Source organism: Pterocles gutturalis, unplaced genomic scaffold (assembly GCF_000699245.1).
Source record: "Pterocles gutturalis isolate BGI_N339 unplaced genomic scaffold, ASM69924v1 scaffold16994, whole genome shotgun sequence".
Lineage (NCBI taxonomy): Eukaryota > Metazoa > Chordata > Aves > Pterocliformes > Pteroclidae > Pterocles > Pterocles gutturalis.
In genome coordinates this window covers 34401-54908 of record NW_010131004.1, presented here as the reverse complement: position 1 = coordinate 54908, position 20508 = coordinate 34401, and the positions used below count along the sequence as shown (strand labels likewise).

General features: G+C 45.1%; 1 protein-coding gene across 2 annotated transcripts in view; it reads right to left on the bottom strand.

Moving 5' to 3' along the window:
- The window catches only part of PAK3 (p21 protein (Cdc42/Rac)-activated kinase 3), a 32130-nt gene that overhangs the window by 10638 nt on the left and 984 nt on the right, over positions 1 to 20508 (bottom strand). The window contains exons 2-8 of one of the 2 annotated variants that reach the window (XM_010080443.1): positions 17088 to 17188; positions 13432 to 13476; positions 12189 to 12342; positions 11131 to 11168; positions 9185 to 9316; positions 8381 to 8543; positions 3459 to 3522 (exon numbers count right to left, since the gene is read on the bottom strand). In XM_010080443.1, coding sequence (XP_010078745.1) covers positions 3459 to 3522; positions 8381 to 8543; positions 9185 to 9316; positions 11131 to 11168; positions 12189 to 12342; positions 13432 to 13476; positions 17088 to 17188 — 697 coding nt within the window. The remainder of the gene's footprint in view (positions 1 to 3458; positions 3523 to 8380; positions 8544 to 9184; positions 9317 to 11130; positions 11169 to 12188; positions 12343 to 13431; positions 13477 to 17087; positions 17189 to 20508) is intronic. The other variant, XM_010080444.1, reaches the window with a different exon arrangement.

The following is a 20508-nucleotide window of genomic DNA, read 5'->3' as shown; positions in this document are numbered from 1 at the left end:
AAATACTATATTTAATTATTTTTTAATTTTCTCCAGTTTTGCTCTGTTGTTGTTTCTTTTCCCTCGTGTGGTTTTTTTCCAGGGAATGTAACGTACAGTCCAGCTGTACCTTCTCAGACCTCTTATTTGAATCTCTCTGCAAAATTCAGGCAAACACCATGCAGTCATTCTGAGAGCCCTGAATACGTGTGACAGCCGTTTGAGGAACAAATCTCGACACAGCTCTCTCCAGCATGCGAGGGAGCTGTTCTCCAGCCATCCGGCGAGGTCACAGCTGAGCAGGTGAAGGCACATGTCGTTTCACACACAAAAGGAGAACTACTCGAACAGAGGATCCTCAGCTGCTCTGTGGGTCAAGAGCCATCAGCAGCTGCTTCTGCTGGGTGCACCAGACACGTGGAGCACTCTTCCCGGTGCCTGTGTTGCGCTGCTGTGGCAGACACGGGGGGTGTTGCAGAGCCACCAGAAACGGGTGGCGTGTCACCTGCAGACAGCCTGGGCTTTGGCTGCCATCTGCCTCCGGGTGAAAGGGGTTCCTCCCCCGAAATGATGCAAAGGGACGGGAAGGCCACGATCAGAGGAAATCCCTTTGGGTTTCAAAGCAGCTGTGGGCTTGTAAACCCTGCTGGGGCTTCCTTCTGAGCTAACCACACGTCTACACCGCCATCACTTCGAAGCCCCAGTCTGCACGGGCAGCGAGGCAACGCAGAGCCAGGACGGGAATTCTGCAAAGTGGGAACACGCACCTGGGCAAGGGTCCCACGGACTGAAAATGCCAAAATCACTTTGCTTATTTTTACATGATCCCCTGGCTTGTTTGTTTACCTGCAGGCTGAAATATTTCCGAAGCATTTTAATTCAACAGGCACCAGGGACTGTAGGTCTGTGTTGAGAACAATGTTCTCATTGGGCACGCTATGTATTCGTTTAATATAAATGCAAATGCATTTTCCTGTGACTAATTGTCGAGATTAATCCAATTTGTTTTCATAAAAAGCCAACACCATTTATTCAGACTTGCTAACACTGTGCTGTACCTCCTGAGCAAAATCCTGTCGGGGTTTATTTAAAAACAGCTATTTAAATTAGGATGCTTTTGGTACGCTCCGGGCCATCTGTGAGTAGTTTAGATAAAGGTGAGTAATTTAAGTAAAGCTGTGAATTAATTGCAAGGGCTCTGCGATTCTGCATTATGAACTTTTACTTCTAAGCAACCATAATTTCTGATCTGTATCTAACTTTTAAATGCTGCTGTAAGATCTTGGTTTCAGTGCAGCTAGGCAAGAACCAGGGCCCACAATTAGATCTGTGTCACTGTGATGCAGTGCAGTACCAGTTAAAAAAACCGCCCTGAACCCAGGCTGCTCGTGGCTCCACACTCATTTATCCTTCTAGCAAGAGCTAAGACAGCTCGAGCAAACACAGCCTCTTTATCAAGCACTAGCTAACCAAGTTTCCTCCGGTGTCGGCAGCATTGTCAGTCCTCAGCTGGAGACAGATGACAAACCAGAGCCTCGGCTCCGACGCTGACCTTCAGCGCAGGGCTGCTGACTACCGCTCACTGCAGAGTGGCTGCAAAGCCATCATGCTGTTTATTAACTTACAGCTCTAGGAAGCCATGAGATGCTTCACGCAGCTACTTGCTCCTCAGCTGCTTTTCCCCATGTAAGAAGTTGCTCTCTATGAGCAGTTCCCTGAGCAGCCACATTTCGTGCTGCCTTGCAGCGCTCTCTCATTAGCAGCTGCTAAAAAACTTCTCACTTCCAGCACTCCTAGTGCCTTTGGCATAACTGTACCCAACCCATGGTGAAGGTGGGCGGCTCAGGAACTGGCACCTGCATCAACCAAGCCTGTCGGCACCATCCGAGGCAGTGCAGCTCAGCCCAGCCCTGCTGTGGACAGACACTAACCCCAGCCGTGCAGCAGTCCGGCTCCTCCTCATCACCCTCTTGGATTACCTTGGGGATGATTTTTTTTCTTTTCTTTAGGATCTTTCCCCATCACTGTAAATTGACCTGTGGCATTACAGTCACGAGCTGGTTACGGCAGCACATGCACTCCTCTGTAAGGGCATGCAATCTTCAGGCTGTGCTAAAAGCGGGAGGAAATCAATCTAGATATTAGCCACTTGGCTTTCCATCAGTTGTTGAGGCACCTTTGCACAAGCTCACTCCTAGGACTGTTAAAATAAAAGATTGTGAGGGTGACGGTCATATTCTCATGGGTACAGCAATAACCTGCTTCACACGCATGTTGATTCTGACTCTCAGGTCTTCAGCTGACACTTCTCTTTTGAGAGACTGGCACAGCTCAAAGTGTCCACTGACATTTTACAAACAACAGTAAGAACCAAGGCTTTGGGTAGATAGCAAGCTGCAATCCGAGAAGGGGTTTTTACACAATGAATGGAGCAGAAACACCTTCCCCCAAGGCCCCTACCAAACAAGATATGTCTACGATAAAGCCTGCCAGAGAAGCAGCACGAGTGTGTCTGGCACCCTGCAGAATCTATCAGGTCTAGGTCAGCAACACACTGCCCCGAGTTCAAACCTCACAAACAGTTAAGGCAGAAAAATATCTCCTGATGTCAGCAAACAGCTTCTGTCGTACACCGACAGCAGCATGATCCTGGTGTTACACAAATGGCAGGAACCCTCCTGGAATTACAACACAGCCAACAAAACTCTGACCAAGCAGGGAGTCTGTCCGTATTTAAAATGCACGTCAGATATCTCATTTTGATGTAATTTCTTTTCTTTGTGCCTCCTCATATAGGAAAAATTTCAAATCACTCCTATTTACAGTGAGCAAAGTTGGGTTTCAAAAGGAAACAGCTTGGTTGACTATTTCCAGTAAACTCCTAAAACCTGCAGGATCCATGAGTGCTCTGCCATGAAGCAGATGATGCTTCTTCTAACCAAGTACTTGGTGCATCAACACTGTTTATTACTGAATTTTTGGTTTTTACTACCTCCGCTAGAAAATAAAGCTTATTATTTAACCTCTAGTTTCAGTGTCTAAACTATGTGGTTATTATCCTGATCACTGAATTATTTTTTTAAGCAAAATATTTGAAAGAAATGTTCTTTATTTGACAGCTATCAGGTGGTAAGTTGCTCTTTTAGGCAGGGAAGTTTTTTTGTTTTTCTAGCGTGGCCATATTATCTTGAGACATACAAAAATGATTTCTCCTAAGAAAATAAGCCAACAGGTGCCACACACTTGGGGGACAGCAGATCTTCCAGGTCCTGCTCCTGGCTGCAGACAAGACATTGCCAGCATCAAGTTGTCTTTGATAATGCCTTCGACCACAGTTATAAATTTTGATCAGTACTGAGGGAGGAGAATCTAAACCCAGTGTCTGAACATGTCTGGAGCTTGCCCAACTTCACGCTTGATATTACACCAGCAAAACGCCCAGCCCATGTTTTTGTATAAGTAACTGTGATTGGACTTACCCTTGGCCAATTTTTTCAAATCGAGTGTATTTCTTCTTCGGATCTCCCACACTCACAATGCTCCCTGAAAGAAACAAAACGAAAGATGCTCATTTAAAAATGGAGAGAGCACCGTCCAGCAGATCGGAAATGCAGCCCCAGTGCCCAGGGTTGTGAGCTGTCTGGGGTAACGACAACACAGGCAGCTCCGCAGCACGGATGGCCTCCACAAAGACTGATTTTCTACAGTCCTTTGGAGAGTCACCTAGACAGGAAACTAAGAACGTGGAGAAACATTCACAAGAGACAGATACCAGAAAAGAACAAGTATCAATGCAAGGGTCTGTTCTTTATAAGCATTGATGAGAGCAGGAATCACAGAGCCTGCGTTTTCGTAGGAATAAATACTCTGTGTGATTCAACAGAAGGTTTAATACTTCTGAAGATTAAATGCACCTTGGGTTCTGGAATCAATTTTTATCAACAGGTGCCATGTTCAGAACAGGAAGAATATTGCAAAGTGTTTCCAGGAGAGGATCTTCTCAACCTTTCAGCAGTTTGCCAAGAGAATGTCTTTATGATTTTCAAAGAACAGCATCTCACGCTACAATCAATAATTACGGGGCTTTAAGAGCTATGACCCTCGTAATTTATTACCAGGCTAAGTCTGAAGCAGACCTTGCCATTTAAAGAACCACCCTGACAGTAACTAGCGTTTGGCTGGCGCTCTCAGCACTGCACGCTCAGCACAGCCGCGACGGGGAGCACGGCCGCGACGGGGAGCACAGCAGCGATATCCCCCGGCGCTGGCGTTACACACACAGCCGCACGAACGGGATGCTGATAATTCCAGGAGCACAGGTGATGTGATCCAGAAGCCAGGCCAGACGGGGTGCTGATAATTCCAGGAGCACAGGTGATGTGATCCAGAAGCCAGGCCAGACGGGGTGCTGCCGCCTCCCGGCAGCTCTGCGCGGCAGCAGCGGGAAGGCAGGGACAGCCCGGGCGGCACACGGCGTGGGACAGTCCGGGGCCACCAGCCACAGGGGAGCTCATGTGCCACTGAAAGCTAAAATGAAAGCACACGCTGCCTGACGGCTTTTTGCCCGCTCAGAGGTACAGGCAGTCTGAATTGGAAGGAAAGGAGGCAGTAATTAGGATAATTTGTGTGGAATGAAAGAGCCAAAATCTGATAACCTCAAACAGATCTGAAGGAGTAATTAAAAAAAAAACCAATAGAGTTTTTTCTGATCTGGTAGTTTCCTAGATAAAATACAGACAATGAAGCCTAAGGTGATGGCTCAATGCAAATGACTTTTAAAGATTTAACTCGGAGCGCACAGTACATTAAGAAGATTAGTTCAGGGGGAAGACTTCCAGTGCTGTGCAGTGTATTTTGTTTGGCTGATCTGGCAATATTCCTGTATCACAAATACAAACACGTACTTATCTGTTCACCCGTGCATCCAAAACAACACGAGGTGCTGCCCCATTCAGGGTAAACAGTAAGAACCATCTCTCTCCCCCGTTGAGGCCGTTTTCCTGGAGCAGAGGGCTTTCACATCCAACCGGGGATCTCACTGGGTGCCTAGCCAGGAATCCTGTCTGCCAGCACAGCAAGAGGACGGGGCATCAACACCATCTGGTACACTCCCCGCTGAAACCATTTGCTGGCCTTGGCACGATGGCTAAGGGGAGCTGCAGAAGAGGTTTCCCTCGCCCCGCGGTGCTCGCTCCCCTCACCCAGCACTCCAGGAATACCCGCCAGCGCCACGGCCGATGGCAGCGGGGGTGCCTGGCTGAGGATGCTGGATCTGGCTGAGGATGCTGACACAGGCAAAAAGAGCCTGAAGCGGTCCTGCCCTGCTCTGCCAGCCTGTGAGACATCAAGTCACTGGGTTGTCTGAGAGTCCAAGCCAAGGATGTCCTGCTTTCAGGACCTGGTTAACTTTTTGTAGTTTCATCTCACTGAAACGTATAAGGTAAGCTGGAGCTTTCGTTCTGCTTCTCTACAGTGGGTCTCCACTGCAAAATAACTCTTCAGTCAAGAAGACTCTGACCAGAGGACTCTGGAACTCCCTTTTAATGGACTGGAAGAGGGAATGTAAGGACATGAACCTGTTGGGGTGGGTCCAGAGGAGGCCACAAAGATGGTCTGAGAGCTGGAGCACCTCCTGTGTGAGGACGGGCTGAGAGTTGGGGTTGTTCAGCCTGGAGAAGGCTCTGGGAGGGTGTCAAGGCCAGGCTGGATGAGGCTTTGAGCAACCTGGGCTAGTGGGAGGTGTTGGCAGGGGGTTGGAACTAGATGATCCGTAAGGTCCTGTCCAACCCAAACCATTCTCTGATTCTGTGATTCTATGAGAAGGCATACCCTCCTGCTCACACTGCTGCAATCCTGTGCTGGGCTGGACAACAGGAAAAACGCTGCGCTGCCGGTGTCTGGCTACGTGCTATTTCCAGCTAGTTAATGGAACCGTGTATCTACTGGAACAGATACCAGAAGTTCATGGAAGTTCACGTTAGAGAAGAATAAAGAAGACTGCAGAGCAAATATTTTGAAAAATAATTTTCCAAATTTGCCACTGACTTTGCAGTTCAGACCTCCAGGGTCTTTCCTCAAAATTTGACTAGCTACTCTCACAAGTTAGCTGTTTGTGGTTGGTTTCCTGTGCTTAAGCCAATGCACATCAAATGTGACAGCATCAAAATCAACAAAGTGACTGCTACATGGCTCCAGTTCCGAGAAGCGCTCCCTACGCTGGACAAAAGACAAACACATCAGCTATTTCAATGTCTTTAGAGCACGTTCCTTTATCAAGTCCTAAATCAAGCAGATAAGAAAGCAGAATTGTGCCACTTCTGTTTTATAATTACAGTGGCACATATTCATGATTTCATTACAGACAGAATTTTGTTTGATCTTATCTCAATGTAACAGGCTTTACTCCCTAGTAAAACTCGCAAGGGAAGTGGTTCTAAAAAAACCCAAGTTATTTCAAGCAGAAAAGAATTACGAAAGCAATTTAAGATAAAAGAGGACACGGGACATCTTCCTAAAAGTAGCATAAAATCAGCTGTGGGGGAAGATGGCACAGTGGAGAAGTCACATGAGTTAAAATAAAACACAAAAAAACCCAACCACCACACGTGCTTAAATATAATTAGCCCAGGACTATAACAAAAAAGCATCACCTCCGTTCTCAGCTAGCTTCATGAGAGCACAAAAAGATTTTCATTGTCCACATCACAACTCGCCCGAGGCAAACCTTCAGACCTTGCTCACTTGGTATCAAATTCTTAAGAAAAAGCATAAAAGCAGGTAACATTCCAAAGATACAAACCACAATAACTCGAGGGCTCAGTCCTAATCTAGCATACACAGAAGCCCGAATAAACGATACACATATTTACGTGCACATCCGCAGGGTACCTGCAGTTCTCATGGTGGGAGCCTGCCTCACACCTTTAGCCGCAGCTGAAGACACTGTAATTCCTCCCTTTATACGCTGACATACCTGCAGGTAACGACCTGCTCTGGAATTTATTTCACTGTGCCCTCGGATGAAGTTATTGAACTTATCCTTTGGATACTCCCTAACAGCACCGAGATTCAGCTCTTTGTAGTCTTGTCAACCTGCTGAAGGTGCATAAAACTCGACACAAGCAGCTGAAATCTGACAGCTGAGGGAGGCTTCAGCCTCTGCAGTCACACCAGCCACCGGTGGCAGGGCAGGTACGGCAAAAAGGCTGGTGGAGGACAAGAAAGAGCATTGACAACCCCTGTGAAGAAGCCACAGCCACACAAGCAGTTGCCCCAGTTAAAGACAGAAGGTTACTGGCTCTGAGATAGAACACAAGGAGGTGTAGATCAACCCACTTCTTGTCCCGACAGCTAATGTCAGACAGAGTAAACTAGGCTATGTGATGAACCCAACAATTTATTATCCGAGAACATCGCACTGGCAGCTACTACGTGCAAGAAGCAGATTAAATTGGTTGTGCTGCAGCATCACATAGGGCTTGATGTGTTTTCCTAAAGTATGATCTGCGCAGGGGTTTGGGGCCGATGGTTAGGATTCTAATAGCATTAACTGGCTGGAAATGAGCTATGACAGAGTGCTGTGTATCTGAGGAGTACACAGTGGATGTGCTGGGGGCTGGCTCCTGAGAAATGCTTGCAGTGCAGTTTCACCTGATCACATCACATAGATGTGTCTCTTGGATACATCTTTCTAAGCATAAAGCTAGGAAATAAAATAAAGATTGTTACGAAAGTATTTTTTCCTTTAGGAGCACACTGGAAACGTCTATTCCTCTCTATCCATGGTGTCAACTGATACTCTTTCAAAGAATTCTCTCTGACAAAAACACAGAATTCTTATAAAAACAAACTCTGATATATTAGTATAAGTAGCACTAGTAACAAGAATCATGAAAATGACGCCAATAGAATATCTGGGGCAGGAGAGCTCCTCGAGGCTGAATGAATCAGCCTAGTGCTGTAGTTGTCTACTGGTAAAAAAAAAAAAAAACACCAAACAAAAAAACAAACCAAACAACCAACACTAAAATCCAACAGATTTCTGCAAGTATTTTGGCTCTGCTGACTGGTGAGAAGTCAGGAACCCAAATATTCTGTTCAATTTGGCCACCAGCACTCAGGAGTTCTCTAGGTCACAGCCTTCTGCTCAACCAGAAACAATCTCTGCTTTTGCCTTTAGCGCAGACGGAAGCTCAGGCCAATCCAAGCCGGCCACAGCTGCCCTTAGAGGCAGAAGGAGCACCCAGAGTGCTCCCTTGCTTCCTCTGACCACAGGAACAGTTTGTGTAGGGAGTTTAAGTGACCCTGTGACACTAAACTGAGGATGAACAGTCGGTACATATAACCCTGAGACATGCACACAGTGCACTGCTTCATCAGACAAGAAACCCAGAATACGTACTCAGCTTCTCTAGGATCTCCTCATCCGTCATCTTGGACTTTTTTCGCTGCCGATCTGTGTTTCTGTACAAAGTGTTTGTGTTTGAGTTTTCAGGCTGGGGAGTGGTGGCTTCTTTAGCTGGTGCTGGTGCAGCGGCGGGTTCGATTACAGAGCGCGTGTAGATCTGTGATAAGAAATTATTTTGTGTCAGAAAAGTGGCTTTCAGAGATGCCCCCGAGATCACATTTGAAACGCAAACCCTCAGGAAGATGCTGTCTGCCACCTCCAGAGCTCTTACAGTGGTTGTGTTGCTGTCCACCTCTTAAACCGAACAGGCACAAACGAAAGGCCAGTTTTACACGAGTTCACGGCCAGGTTCATTTTCAATTTTCATTGATTTTCTGAAAGATGACTGAAACAATCAACTTACTGTGGTGCAAGGATACAGAAATAGATCTGTCCGGGGCCCCAGAGCCTTGTTACTCGATGCTTGTGCGTTTTCCTGGGTAACAAAACGGCTCTTTAGTCGGTATGAAGTGTCTTAATAGAAGCGGGAGCGTTTCCCTTTTCTGATCACAACTGTGGAACTGACTTCTCACTATTTCAAGCTTTAGGGAGCAGCCATGCTCTTATCTGATCCTAAGGACGCTATCAGAATCCCAGGAAACTCGTGACTAAATGTGAAAGCTCAAAACAGCTTTTCCTGGTGTCAGTGGCTTGGGTGAAACACAATGCCAGGGTCGGACTCAAGCCCTCTGATCAGCGAGCGATCGGAAACAGGCAGCTCTGACACCAAACACAGCGCTGACCACAGCCAGGACTTACTGATTTGGTATGTTCAGGCCGTGGTGCGATAACGGGTGGAGGTTCATTGTCATCTTCTTCCTCTTCATCATCTTCATCCTCTTCTTCAGAAACAGAGGGAGCGAGCGGGGGTTCGGATGCTGTTTTTGTGCTCTGTGGACAGACAGCAGCATGAGTGACAGTCCCCATGCTGGCACCTGGGGGTTTGATCACTGCACACAACTTTGGTCTGCTTAGACATCAGAAACCCATCTAGACGTGCCTACATATATCTATATATAGAGAGAGAGTCCTACAGGCTCAGTTCTAAGCTACACGCTGCACAATACAACCGAAAGGTTACAAATGATCACGCTGCTTTGTTAAATTGTCTTGGTGTCTTTTCATTTTTGCTAAAAACAACTAAATCATTCCCATGCTCAGTCAAACTCGAATTTCACAAAACATAATGCCTGAATATATCACTAGAAATCTCATCTAGTTGCTGGTTAATTGCTTTGGCATTGTGACAGCAGAAATGGTAATGGTTAATTAAGCTAACCGGTGTCTACTGGCTAGGTTAATTAACACACTTTAACGTGCAAAGCCTCCTCCGTTGTCTTGCTGGGAATTTGGTTTTGGGGAGAAAGGCTGTTTGTTCCTTCGCTGTTTTACCCACGGGCTGATCGCATTGCCTGTTCCTGCATTGCTGAATTTCCCTGTTCAGCAGCAATTTTTAAGCACCATCCTCCTGCTCCCCTCGTCATAAGTTACCTGCCAAGCCAGGGCGGCCCTAACGAGCAGGTGAATGTTACTGGGTCACACGTCAGATCAGTGTCTGCTTTCCGTGCATCATCAGCACCTTGCTTACACGGGGACAGAAGATGGTTAAGGGAAAAACGAAGAAAGGAATAATCACATCTCTGTTATGTCAAATCCTTGTAACTATTTTTTCCGCTGGGCTCCATGCTTGGTCTGACAGCACTAAATTGTGCAGCTAGAACATATACAATGTCCTATTATTTAATGCCAGACTCCCATTAAGGAGTGAAATGAAATTGAAGTAATTCCAATGACTGCTCGGTCCTGTCAGAGAGTTGTTTTCCCTCTCCTATAATATTCAACCAGCATCCTTGGAGTCGGTAACTTTTGAAAGTCTTGCCTGTCTCACCACTGTCTATATCTGCTAGAACAAAACAGCACAGCATCTGCCAGAGTGTCCAAACCCTCTGGAAAGGCTATTGGGAAGGCTTACTATGCCCTGGTGAACCCCAAACTTCCTTTTATATAGAAAAAAATAAAATTCTGTGTTTTAGTCAAAATAATGAAAGTGGCGCCAATTGAAAATTGGAAGTGACAATATGCAAAGACAATTTTAATTTCATCATGCACACTCTCTGCTGTGTAATCACAAACCTAAAATTAAGTTGCTTAACACTTGAAAATAAAGGCCAAATCCCCATCCAGTCATCTGCTATTTAATGCACTAACATTAACTCTAATAAATCTGGTCAATATTCATGTGGATGTCATGACTACATCTCTGGGACTGCTATGGCAATCCAGCATTAATTAGAGTGGATGATTATTTAAAACTTTCTTTCAATGGTTCCAATGAGTTACATATCAATTATAACCTTATTTATATTCAACTACATCTCCGGCTGTACTAAGGATAAATCATAAAATGTAATAGAAACGGATTCCAAGTTGTTAAAACTACATTAAAATGGGCTAATTAGACAGCATGGCATATTGTTGCGAATTATATATTTCACCACGGCAAAGAACAGCAAGCAGTCTTCTGTCTGCAAAACCAGACTTTCATCTGTTTAAAAGTTCTTAAACAGAAAATTAAAAAACAGCCAGTGAGGCGTTTTCTGCTGCTGCAAAGACACCAAAACGTCCTTTCCGTCAGCCTGCAAAGCTCACAGCTTGCTCCACAATTCTGAAACGCTGGGAAGGTAAAAGGTTACTTCCACACTCACCGAAGGATGGGCTTCTATGTATCCGTGGGCGCTTTTATCTGCAAAGATAACGAGATGCTGTTATAAAACTGCCTGTTGTGGGGAATCCCACAGAACAGGTAAATCCAAAGAGAGAGTATTTTTCTTTCACAGTATCTTTTTTATGTAGCAAGCAAGGTAACAGGACAATATACTAGGTTATTCTTTTTCTGCAATTTGTGTCTATTTTTTGCCTCGTTTTGCCAGTAAATAAAATAAACTTGGTCAAGAAAATGCAAATTGTTATTTAACAGTCAATGCTTTTGTTCCACCCAAGAGCTAACACAGCTTTTTTCTTCTTTTCTTTTTTTTAAACAAATTGCATGCATTGATTCTCTTTAGCTTGCTGAAAAAGTTTCCCCATAAAAGCTTCCCCAAAATCCCCCTTAGCCATGGGGGGCTCTGACAGCACAGGGACAGCTCCTGAGTTCATGAGCATACACTAACTGCTCTGAATTCTGCATTTCATCACAGAAGTAATTGCTATTTTAGCAAACATTAAGTGCCAAGTTAGACAGTCAAATCTTTTAATTACGGAATTGTGTGAGCGGGTGTGTGGTTTGACCCCCAGCCAAGGGCTAACCCATCACAACAGCTAACACAAAAAAACCCCCAAAATTCTCCTCTATCCCAAAGTAACAGAAAACATCCTCCTAGTCTGTAACCTATTGCTCGAAGGATCCAAGATCCATAAAATGCACAGAACAAGTATACCCCGTACCCCAGTCTGAACACTGGGAAGGAGCAAGGATGCAAAGAACCAGAAGTTAATATGAGCTTTGGCCACCAATGCTTCTGACTGAAAATGGTAATGATTGCTCCATCCAGTATCTTATTTAGTTCTAAAAACAAGTGACACAGAAAAGTCAGAGTTTCAATGACATGTAGGGGACAAAAGGAGAAATAGAATTCATTTCAGGAGTATTCCACAAAGTGGAAATTTTTAAGGTTGCTTCGGGACCACTTGAATGTTGAATGTCAGTCTGACTCATTTTGGAGCCTGACAACTCGCTTTTTTTCGCAGCGAGATGTCAACTTACCTCCTGACGTAAAGCTCATGTATTTCTGGTTGTTAACTGTTTCTTTGGAATCATAAAATTTGAGAACATCTAGAACAGCTTGTGGGTTCTTCTTCTGCTCCAGTTTGGTTATGTTGGAGGTCTGTAGTAGCCTGGCCCACTGCTCTGGAATGCCCTGCAGACGTCAAGTGGAAAGAATGCGGGTTTAGAATATTTAACAGATCTTTACCAAGATGCCATGCTACCTGAAAGATTACTTTCAGAAATTTTGATTGACACCTTATCATTTAAATTAGTAGCTTATACATTAGATGCAATCATTCTCTCCTCTATGAAAATACAGAGTTAAAACCAGGATCCAACTTTAAAAAGAAAAGACAGTTATGACTGTGATCAGAAAAAAAGTGCATGAAACCCATCTTTAAATCAACCCTGCTCTTCCATGGAATAATGATTTAAGGCTTAGCTTGTTTTCCTGGTGAGTCAGTGCAGATGTAACAAGACTATTCTATATTTGTGGACAACACAGTGTACATTAGGAGCTTTACACTGGATTTTTAATGCTTAACAATACAAACACATTTTGCTGAAATGATCTGATTGAAAGGTAAACCCCACCCTGATACAACTAATTTTCCGCATACCAGGGAACACTGCGGGGTTAAGAATCTGCATTTAAATTCTCAAAACTGTAATACCGAGTTGTACCACTGCTGCTAAGGATGTCTCTTTTTTGAGCTCTGTAGGTTCTCTATTGTAAATATGCAGAAACCAGGGACTCAGAAAACAGGCTGAGAGTCCCAAAGCCTTGCGTGAATGCTCAGACATCTTACGAGCGAGGGTGGCACTTGAAAATCGATCCAATCGCTGAAAGCTGCAGCTCTGCGTTGAAATTGTATTGATGAGAAATTGCTTTAAATATCCAGTATAATTTCCTAAATTTGAAAGCCTGTAATCCTCCCCATTCACTGCACAGCCAACATCTACCAGCAAACTGTAGGGCTTTACCGAATGAGAAACGAGACCTCGAGTACGTTTAAACAGCCTTGGTGCCACCCCAACCTAGGTAAACACTTTCATATTGCTTCTTCCTAAGAAGTTCTCTACAAAACAATGTGTGACATGGGCCTCCAAAGTCCAGGATTAATGGAAAAAAAAGTGGGATAAGCCAAGCAACAAATCTACTGCACACACATCACCCTGCTGCTGCAGTGCTACGACATCTCAGGCACTTTGATGCAAGATTTTTGGGCCTGTGACGCACCTCTGGGAGCTTCCCTGTGCACATCCGTGAGCCACAGAGATCTGGCTGCAACGGGCGTAAATAAAGAAAGAAAAGAAAGTTAAAACAGAATGTGGGACAACTTAGAAGGTGGTAGGAGGAAACCAACAGGCCAAAATGGGGAAGTCCCATCTACAACGGGAGTTAGGAGGTAGGGACCAAATAGATCAGGTGGTGGAGAGGCTACGGGAAGGCAGGAAACCAGAAAAATCACAACTGTTCCAAAGTTTGGAAGCATCATTCCCCCTCCTCTCTTTTTTAAACCACTTTTTCTCTCCCTCATAAAAGCACATTTCTGAGGATTAATGGCAAGTGATTGGAAAAATGACCTGTGATTTCTTTTTTTAGTTAAAAAATAAAAAGAATAAAGATCTGGGCTTTTGCTGCTTGTCTAGTTTCGAAAGCCAGGTTAGCATTTTTGAATGGCTCTAGGCAAGTTTTTTTTTTCCCCCCAATGGTTCTCCAGCCCCAAGATCACAATTGGCCAGTGCAGTCAAAAAAGCGCAGTGGAGACTGCAGCTGGTCAAACTGGGATTTCACACTGGGAGGCTGGGTATTGTCATAAAGCAAATAATCCGTGTGTATCAGACTGAAAATCAGCACAAGCCTAAAGAAACGCTTCATTAGATTAATAACGTGCAACTTCTTTGAATTTATAGCCACAACTTTCTCCCACTTGCTAATGTCATAATGTGGAAACTTTAAAAGTTGGGTGGGTGATCACATTTTATTCTAGACTGGGGATCAGGAAACTGTTATGAAAATCATGCTTTATGAAACGCACTCCCCAAAGCCCTGCCAATCACACTTCTTCCTCCATTCAGAAAACACAACTGTTGCTTCAAAATAAATGAACACAAACCTCTAGCAGCATGCTCCCGCCCAACAGCTTCTACCAATTTTATTTGGAGTTTAAAAGCCCTCCTTCTTAGCAAACGTGGCTGCTCCAAGCGCAGTGAAATGGAGATACAGCACGCATTCAAGAGCGACACCAAAGCTTGGTGCTCGAGCCTGAAAGCCCAGGCTCAGGAGCCCACGCAGCTTTGATGTGAGATGCACCAAACAGCCATCAGGTGATGCAGCTGGGGGGCGACTGCTGGGCGTCAGGAGATGGCCCAACACGTGGCACGTAACCAGGGACAGACACTATGGGCATGACAACTGTAGTAATTCCAAATTTAAAAAAAAATTTAAAAAATCTATTTGCATATTTATTGGACATTGCCATGGCACTTCCAAACTTTTCAAAGAGACAGGCGGTGTGGTCACTGGACAGTGGGATATTTTTACACGATCGGGATGGTGGCAGTCCCTCCAGCAGGACGTACTCACCACCCACTGCCCAGCTGATACATGGGGTGTATCCAGGTTGGGACAAATCAAACATGCCTCATGTAATGAGTAACGTAAGGCTTGCAGCTGGGATCAGCTGGGAGCTGATAGCTAGTTCTTAATGGTGCAGAAATCCCCTGCCTTTGGCTGACGTTTCACTCCACTAAGGACAGCAGCGTTATGTCCTGTGCCGGCAAGCTGCACGGGGATGTCACCTGTCCCTTGGGTTTGGTCTGAATTGGCGAGAGCCTCTTCCAACTGCAGTGCTGCACTTCTGCGCTCTATGAACGAGGATTAATGTAGAAATATTGTGTAACTGTGAAACAGCAGCCATCTAATGCCCACTGTTTTGAAAAGGAGAAAGATATTGAAAAAGAATTGTGCTACAGCAATAAAGCTGGACATATTTAGCCACGTACAATAGCGTTGTTTTATAAAAGGCCAGGACCTGTGCTGGTGGCACCTGACAATAAATAAATAAATCCCAAATCTCTGATGCTAGAGACTCTTTTGACACACTGGATGACAATAACAACATTACGGGTTAGTGGGTTGGGTGGTGTTGGGTTGACGGTTGGACTTGATGATCCTTCAGGTCTTTTTCCAACCTTAATGGTTCTATGATTCTACGATTCAAACGGATCCAAACCGTCATCTCTGAAGTACTGATAGAGAGAGCTTGTGCTAACCTTGATGTCCCCCCTTTCTGTCACAGCTGGCAGGGACGGGAAACTAACTGGGAACTTCTCCAGCAGTCAGTCTATGAGAGATAGTGACCCATCGTGTTTGCATAGAGCCAGAGGGAAAAAGTTTGAAGCACAAAGTAGAAATAAAGGCAGAGGGATGGATGGATGCATGGATGGATGGATGGAAGGAAGGACAAGAAGAAAGGATGCAAACACAAAAGGGACAAAACAAAAGCAGAAAGTAACAATATAATATGATACCAAGATAACAAGAATGGCACCGGAGATGAACCGGAACAATGTGGCTACAGGGAGAGACAGAGAGGAAAAAAAGAGGAAAACCAGGATAGATAGCAGGGAAAACACAATTTTAAAAGCTTTATGCTATGACCAAAAATGACCACACCTGAGTTTTTTAAATGAGAATTCAATCAAGCCCTAGGGTTTGGCACAGAAAAAAATTTCAAGAAATATTTTAAGTGTAAGATTTTATAAGTGACATCTACTTTAAAAAGGATAATTAACTAGTCCACATATTTTAAATGTAGCTGTATTTCCTAATTACTTAGGATAATCCAATTTCACTATTCCTTTGAAGACATGTTGTCGCTAAATGTATCTTTGTTTTTCTTCTATTGTTAATGTCATTATTACTATTGCTACTGCTACTGTAAAAGTTTCCAGCTTTTGGAGATTTTTTTGAGAAACGAAAGTAGCAATCAAAATAAAAAATGATGAGGAAATCACATTTAGGGCTCAAATTCCGAAAATTACCCATCCTTTGTCCAGGCAGATGATTTGTCCCGTCCTGTTCGGTGTATGCAGCCAGGCAGCACTAGCACACGACAATCTGACACACGGTGAGAACACACTCAGCTCACAGGGTACTTACTCCTGGTGGTATGGGGAGTTGCTAAGGGTTTCTGTCACCTCCACAGGTCAACCAAACGCAAGCTTACTGCCACCTTAGCTTTAAGGATTAACGGTTTCAGTACCTAACTAGTAGTCTGAGAGAAAAAGCTTTGAAGCCCCCTGCAGACTTCAAGGAGCTTCTATCAGACTCACTTTTCCCAACACTTCAAACCCTTTGTCGTGATAGAAGTACTGACTGCTGTTTTATTGATACATAAAGGCCAGAACCGCGCCTGACCACCTAGGCTATGGGCATATTTTGAAGGATATTGAGTTAAAATGAATGGACTGCCACAGTGCTGCCTCTCTCTGGGTGTCTCCAAGGGCTGTCTGCAGGACAGCCGGACTCTGCACGTTGGGGCTGATCCTCTACAGCAAGACATACGCTATGCACATGTTGGGGGGGTTGTGCCTTTCCAAAGACACTGACTAACCAACCCCTGTGGCAGCTTGTGGGACCGATAAAAAACATACACCCACGTTCTTCCTAGTTTTCATCTTCCACAGACACTGCTGACAATCCTTGTAGAAAAAAAAAAATAAAGCAGCCTGAATCAGAAGTAAAACACTCCAAATCCTAAGCCCAACAAATAAAAATCTCTTTTTTCACATCCTGGCTGCTGTCACCTGACATTCTGGCAACAGGAGGTTGTTTTACCACTAAGAAACTAGAAGCCCTGGTAAGTATGCAATACAGCAGTTACTTACTGTGAACTCTCCAGTGACGGCATCAAATCCCACGTGAATGGTATGTTCAAAGTCAGAAGGAAGAGAGATCTCAGGACGTTCTTTCTCCTTCTTCTTGTTGGCTAGAGGCAAAACGTTAACACGCTTATTTTCTGCACAGCTTTTCATTCAAACACGTTCCACAATCAGGTGTGTTCAAAATAGTATTTTAAAAGTGGAAAACGGGTCAATTAACGTACATTTCACTTGACAAAACAAACCCGAGCTAATACAACACCAGCCTAACTGCCAACCCCTGCTTGGGAAGGTCTAGAAGGTGTTATTTCATTTTGGTTTTCTTCCGACCAGGGTCACAGCTGCCAAAGCAAGCTGTTCACGCAGTAGCCCTCTTAGGCTACCTGTAATCAGTAGGATTTCTATTATCAGCTCCTTTTTTCCATCAGGTTTTCATATCCAGCACCTAACCGCTGGTTGACTTTGCTCCGTGGGTTCCAAGCAGCCAGGAAACGCACGCGCACGCCTGTCTGCACCTGTGCCTCGCCTCCAACGTGCTCTGAACCTGCCGTCAGACTGAGCCAAACCAGCGGAGAGGTTTTTGAGGACAGGCAGGTTCCTACACGTTCTGTGAGACAGGCAGCACAGGAGAAGACAAAGATCCGATTCCTGCCCCTGCAACAAGATCCCATGAATGCCGTGGGAAAAGCTTCACTGGAGCTCTCAATTAACGAAGATATATAACCATAAAACCCAGGGCTTCTTAGTCTCCAGGAATTCCCTGTTTTTAAACCACTCCAGCAGCATTAACAGAGTGTGGAGTATCTCACTGAAGGAGACAGACTCGGAAGTCAGTCAATCTGCACGCGTTTCTCATTTCCCTCCTATGTTAACACCTTTGGAAAGTAACATCCCTTGTGGTCATCCATCTCCTGTGCTATTGACAAATCTCTCTTCAGCCCAGTCTTATTGATCCTGATAAAGAACAAGTGAAATAAAGGCTGAAAGAAGCTGCCTTCACTCTGATGCATTGAGAATCTACATCCAACAGAAATTTATCTGAAAAATGGTGACAATAATGCCAGTTCTAGATGACTCCCAAACACCCAGATAAACATAGCACAAACCCACGTTCACACATTCATCCTGGCTGGCAGGTACCTGAAACATTTGGCTTCCCAGACTAACTACCACATGGCTGAACAATCCAGCACAGAGCTGTCTGTGGGATCTCCTCTAGCGCCGGTGGTGTATCTGTACCAGCTGAGAGGGGAACTGTCCTTCCACATATTGGAATATTTTTCATCCAAAGGCTGAACTCACCATGTATCAGCACCCCTCCCAGTCTGGGTCTGTCTCTGCTCACAGATAGCAGCTCCACGAGGCCTCTCTTTGCACATCTTTGTTATCCTACCTTACAGCCCCGTCTAGCTGGAAGATGCTCTGCCCTTCGTAATTATAGTCTATAGAGTATTTTGGATGTTTCTAATCCTTTCACTGCATTGCTGCATTTATCCTCATTAAATAATTAACTGTCACCTTCTGTCTGTACTGCACACCCCTACACAACATTAATTGATGAATTATTTTCATTTAGCATTCAGTAAAGATGGCAGCAATATATCCAAAACAAATGCAAAGGCTTTTGCTCTTCTTCTGTCTCTAAGATGATGCTGTTTAATTTTCAGGATAGACGTTGCCAGCTACACGATGTCATCTCCATTCAACATATATAATGTTCTACTGCAGATAGCAAAACAGGCTTCTCCTACCTCATCAATTGCAAGCAAATGCAGTGAAAATTAGACTGAAAGGATCATCAAGTTCAGTTTAAAGCAACAGTCAAATCTAGAAGCGAAACAAGGCACCACAGAAAACCTTCCACCAAAAGCAGCACTTGTCCACTCCAGGCCTGTCCCGCGGGGGACAAGCATTCCAGCTCTTTACCCAAGATTTGGCTTATTTGCTTCATGGACCTCTGCCTGTCAGACTGTGGATACAGCATCTGTGGTCCAAATGCTGATAAACCATTAACTAAATACAGAATTAAACACCTCTCTGCAACACCCTCACCCCTCCCCTGTCTAAAAACTTCGACACTTCATAATGATGTTAAAAAAGCAGTTATCTGGCAGAAAAATGTGACTCAGCTAAGTGTCAGCTTTTCTCCAGAGAGGGAAGAAGGGTTCAACCTCACCCTGACACCCTCCAGTTCGCTCACCTCCTCTTCATCTCACTCTGTTCTTTCCTCCATCCCCTCTCCCTTCCACTGTCACTCACGCTGTCTTCCTACCCTCCTTCCTGCTCTGCTCCTCCTCTCCTACCCCAGCAGCCTTGGCCTTTTCTTCATCCTCCATTAATCCTAACCCTGCTGGGTTTTTCTCCTTCCCCCCCCCCCCCTTTTTTTTTTCTTCTTCCCCCAGGAGACAACCAGATGACTAAAGGTCAGACTCTGCTCCCACCTGTAGCTCAGTCTAAAGCAGCCTCGGTGGAAGTGATATCATTCACCCAGTAACCTTAACAGGGATGTACCCCTTCAGCTGAAAGGGGCATCTGAGCCGTGGTGGGCCTGCTCCCCCCTCATTTCTTTAGGCTGAATGCCCTACAGCGCCTTCACGGAGCCGCCAGTCCACACACTATTAATTTATTCCATAGCACAGCACTTAGAGGTGGTTTCATGCAAGAAGAACAAGGCTGTACCAATCCACGGCGCCCATCGCCACCATCACCTCCCAAGAAGGCAGGCCACTTTCACAGCTTCCCCACGGGCTACAGGGGAATGGGTTCAGCTCTTGGGCCCCACAGAGCCACCAGTGGCTTGCCAAAACAAGGTTTTAAACACAGAAGTGCTCAAAGCCAAACTGAAAACCCTACACTCCAGCAGACGAGCGACTGGGAAAGATTCCTGGTCCTGAGCACAGCAGTCCCGGCACACACCATTGCCTGGGAGAGAACGCACCATGCACACCCATCCTCACATCCCTCCCATCTGGTGAGCAAAGGAAAGACAACAAAGTTCCTGCAGGTTCAGGCAGGAACACCCTGCCACGGCGTTTCCTTCACGTTCTGTTTACTAGCACCAGTGGTAGACTACTAACACAAATTTGTGATGCTGCGAAGCACCGCACTAGATGAGAGCAGCCATATTCATCACCTTCTGTTTTATACACAGGACTCCCAAAGATGTGTCACCGAGTCTGCGAAGCATGCACAAGCCAGCTGATACCCTGACCCACCAGCCAACCCTGAGACAAAACCACCTCGGGGGGCTCAGCCAAGCTAAACTTCCTCCATTTATTATTTCACCCAGCAAAATTAAGCTATAAATCTCAGCTTACCTTCCCTCACAGGCACATTTAAACTCACGATACTTGTATGTTTCCCAAGCCTGCTCTGACTGGTACTCACTGACACGGGGGTTGTTTCTGGATCTCCCCATTTCTGTATT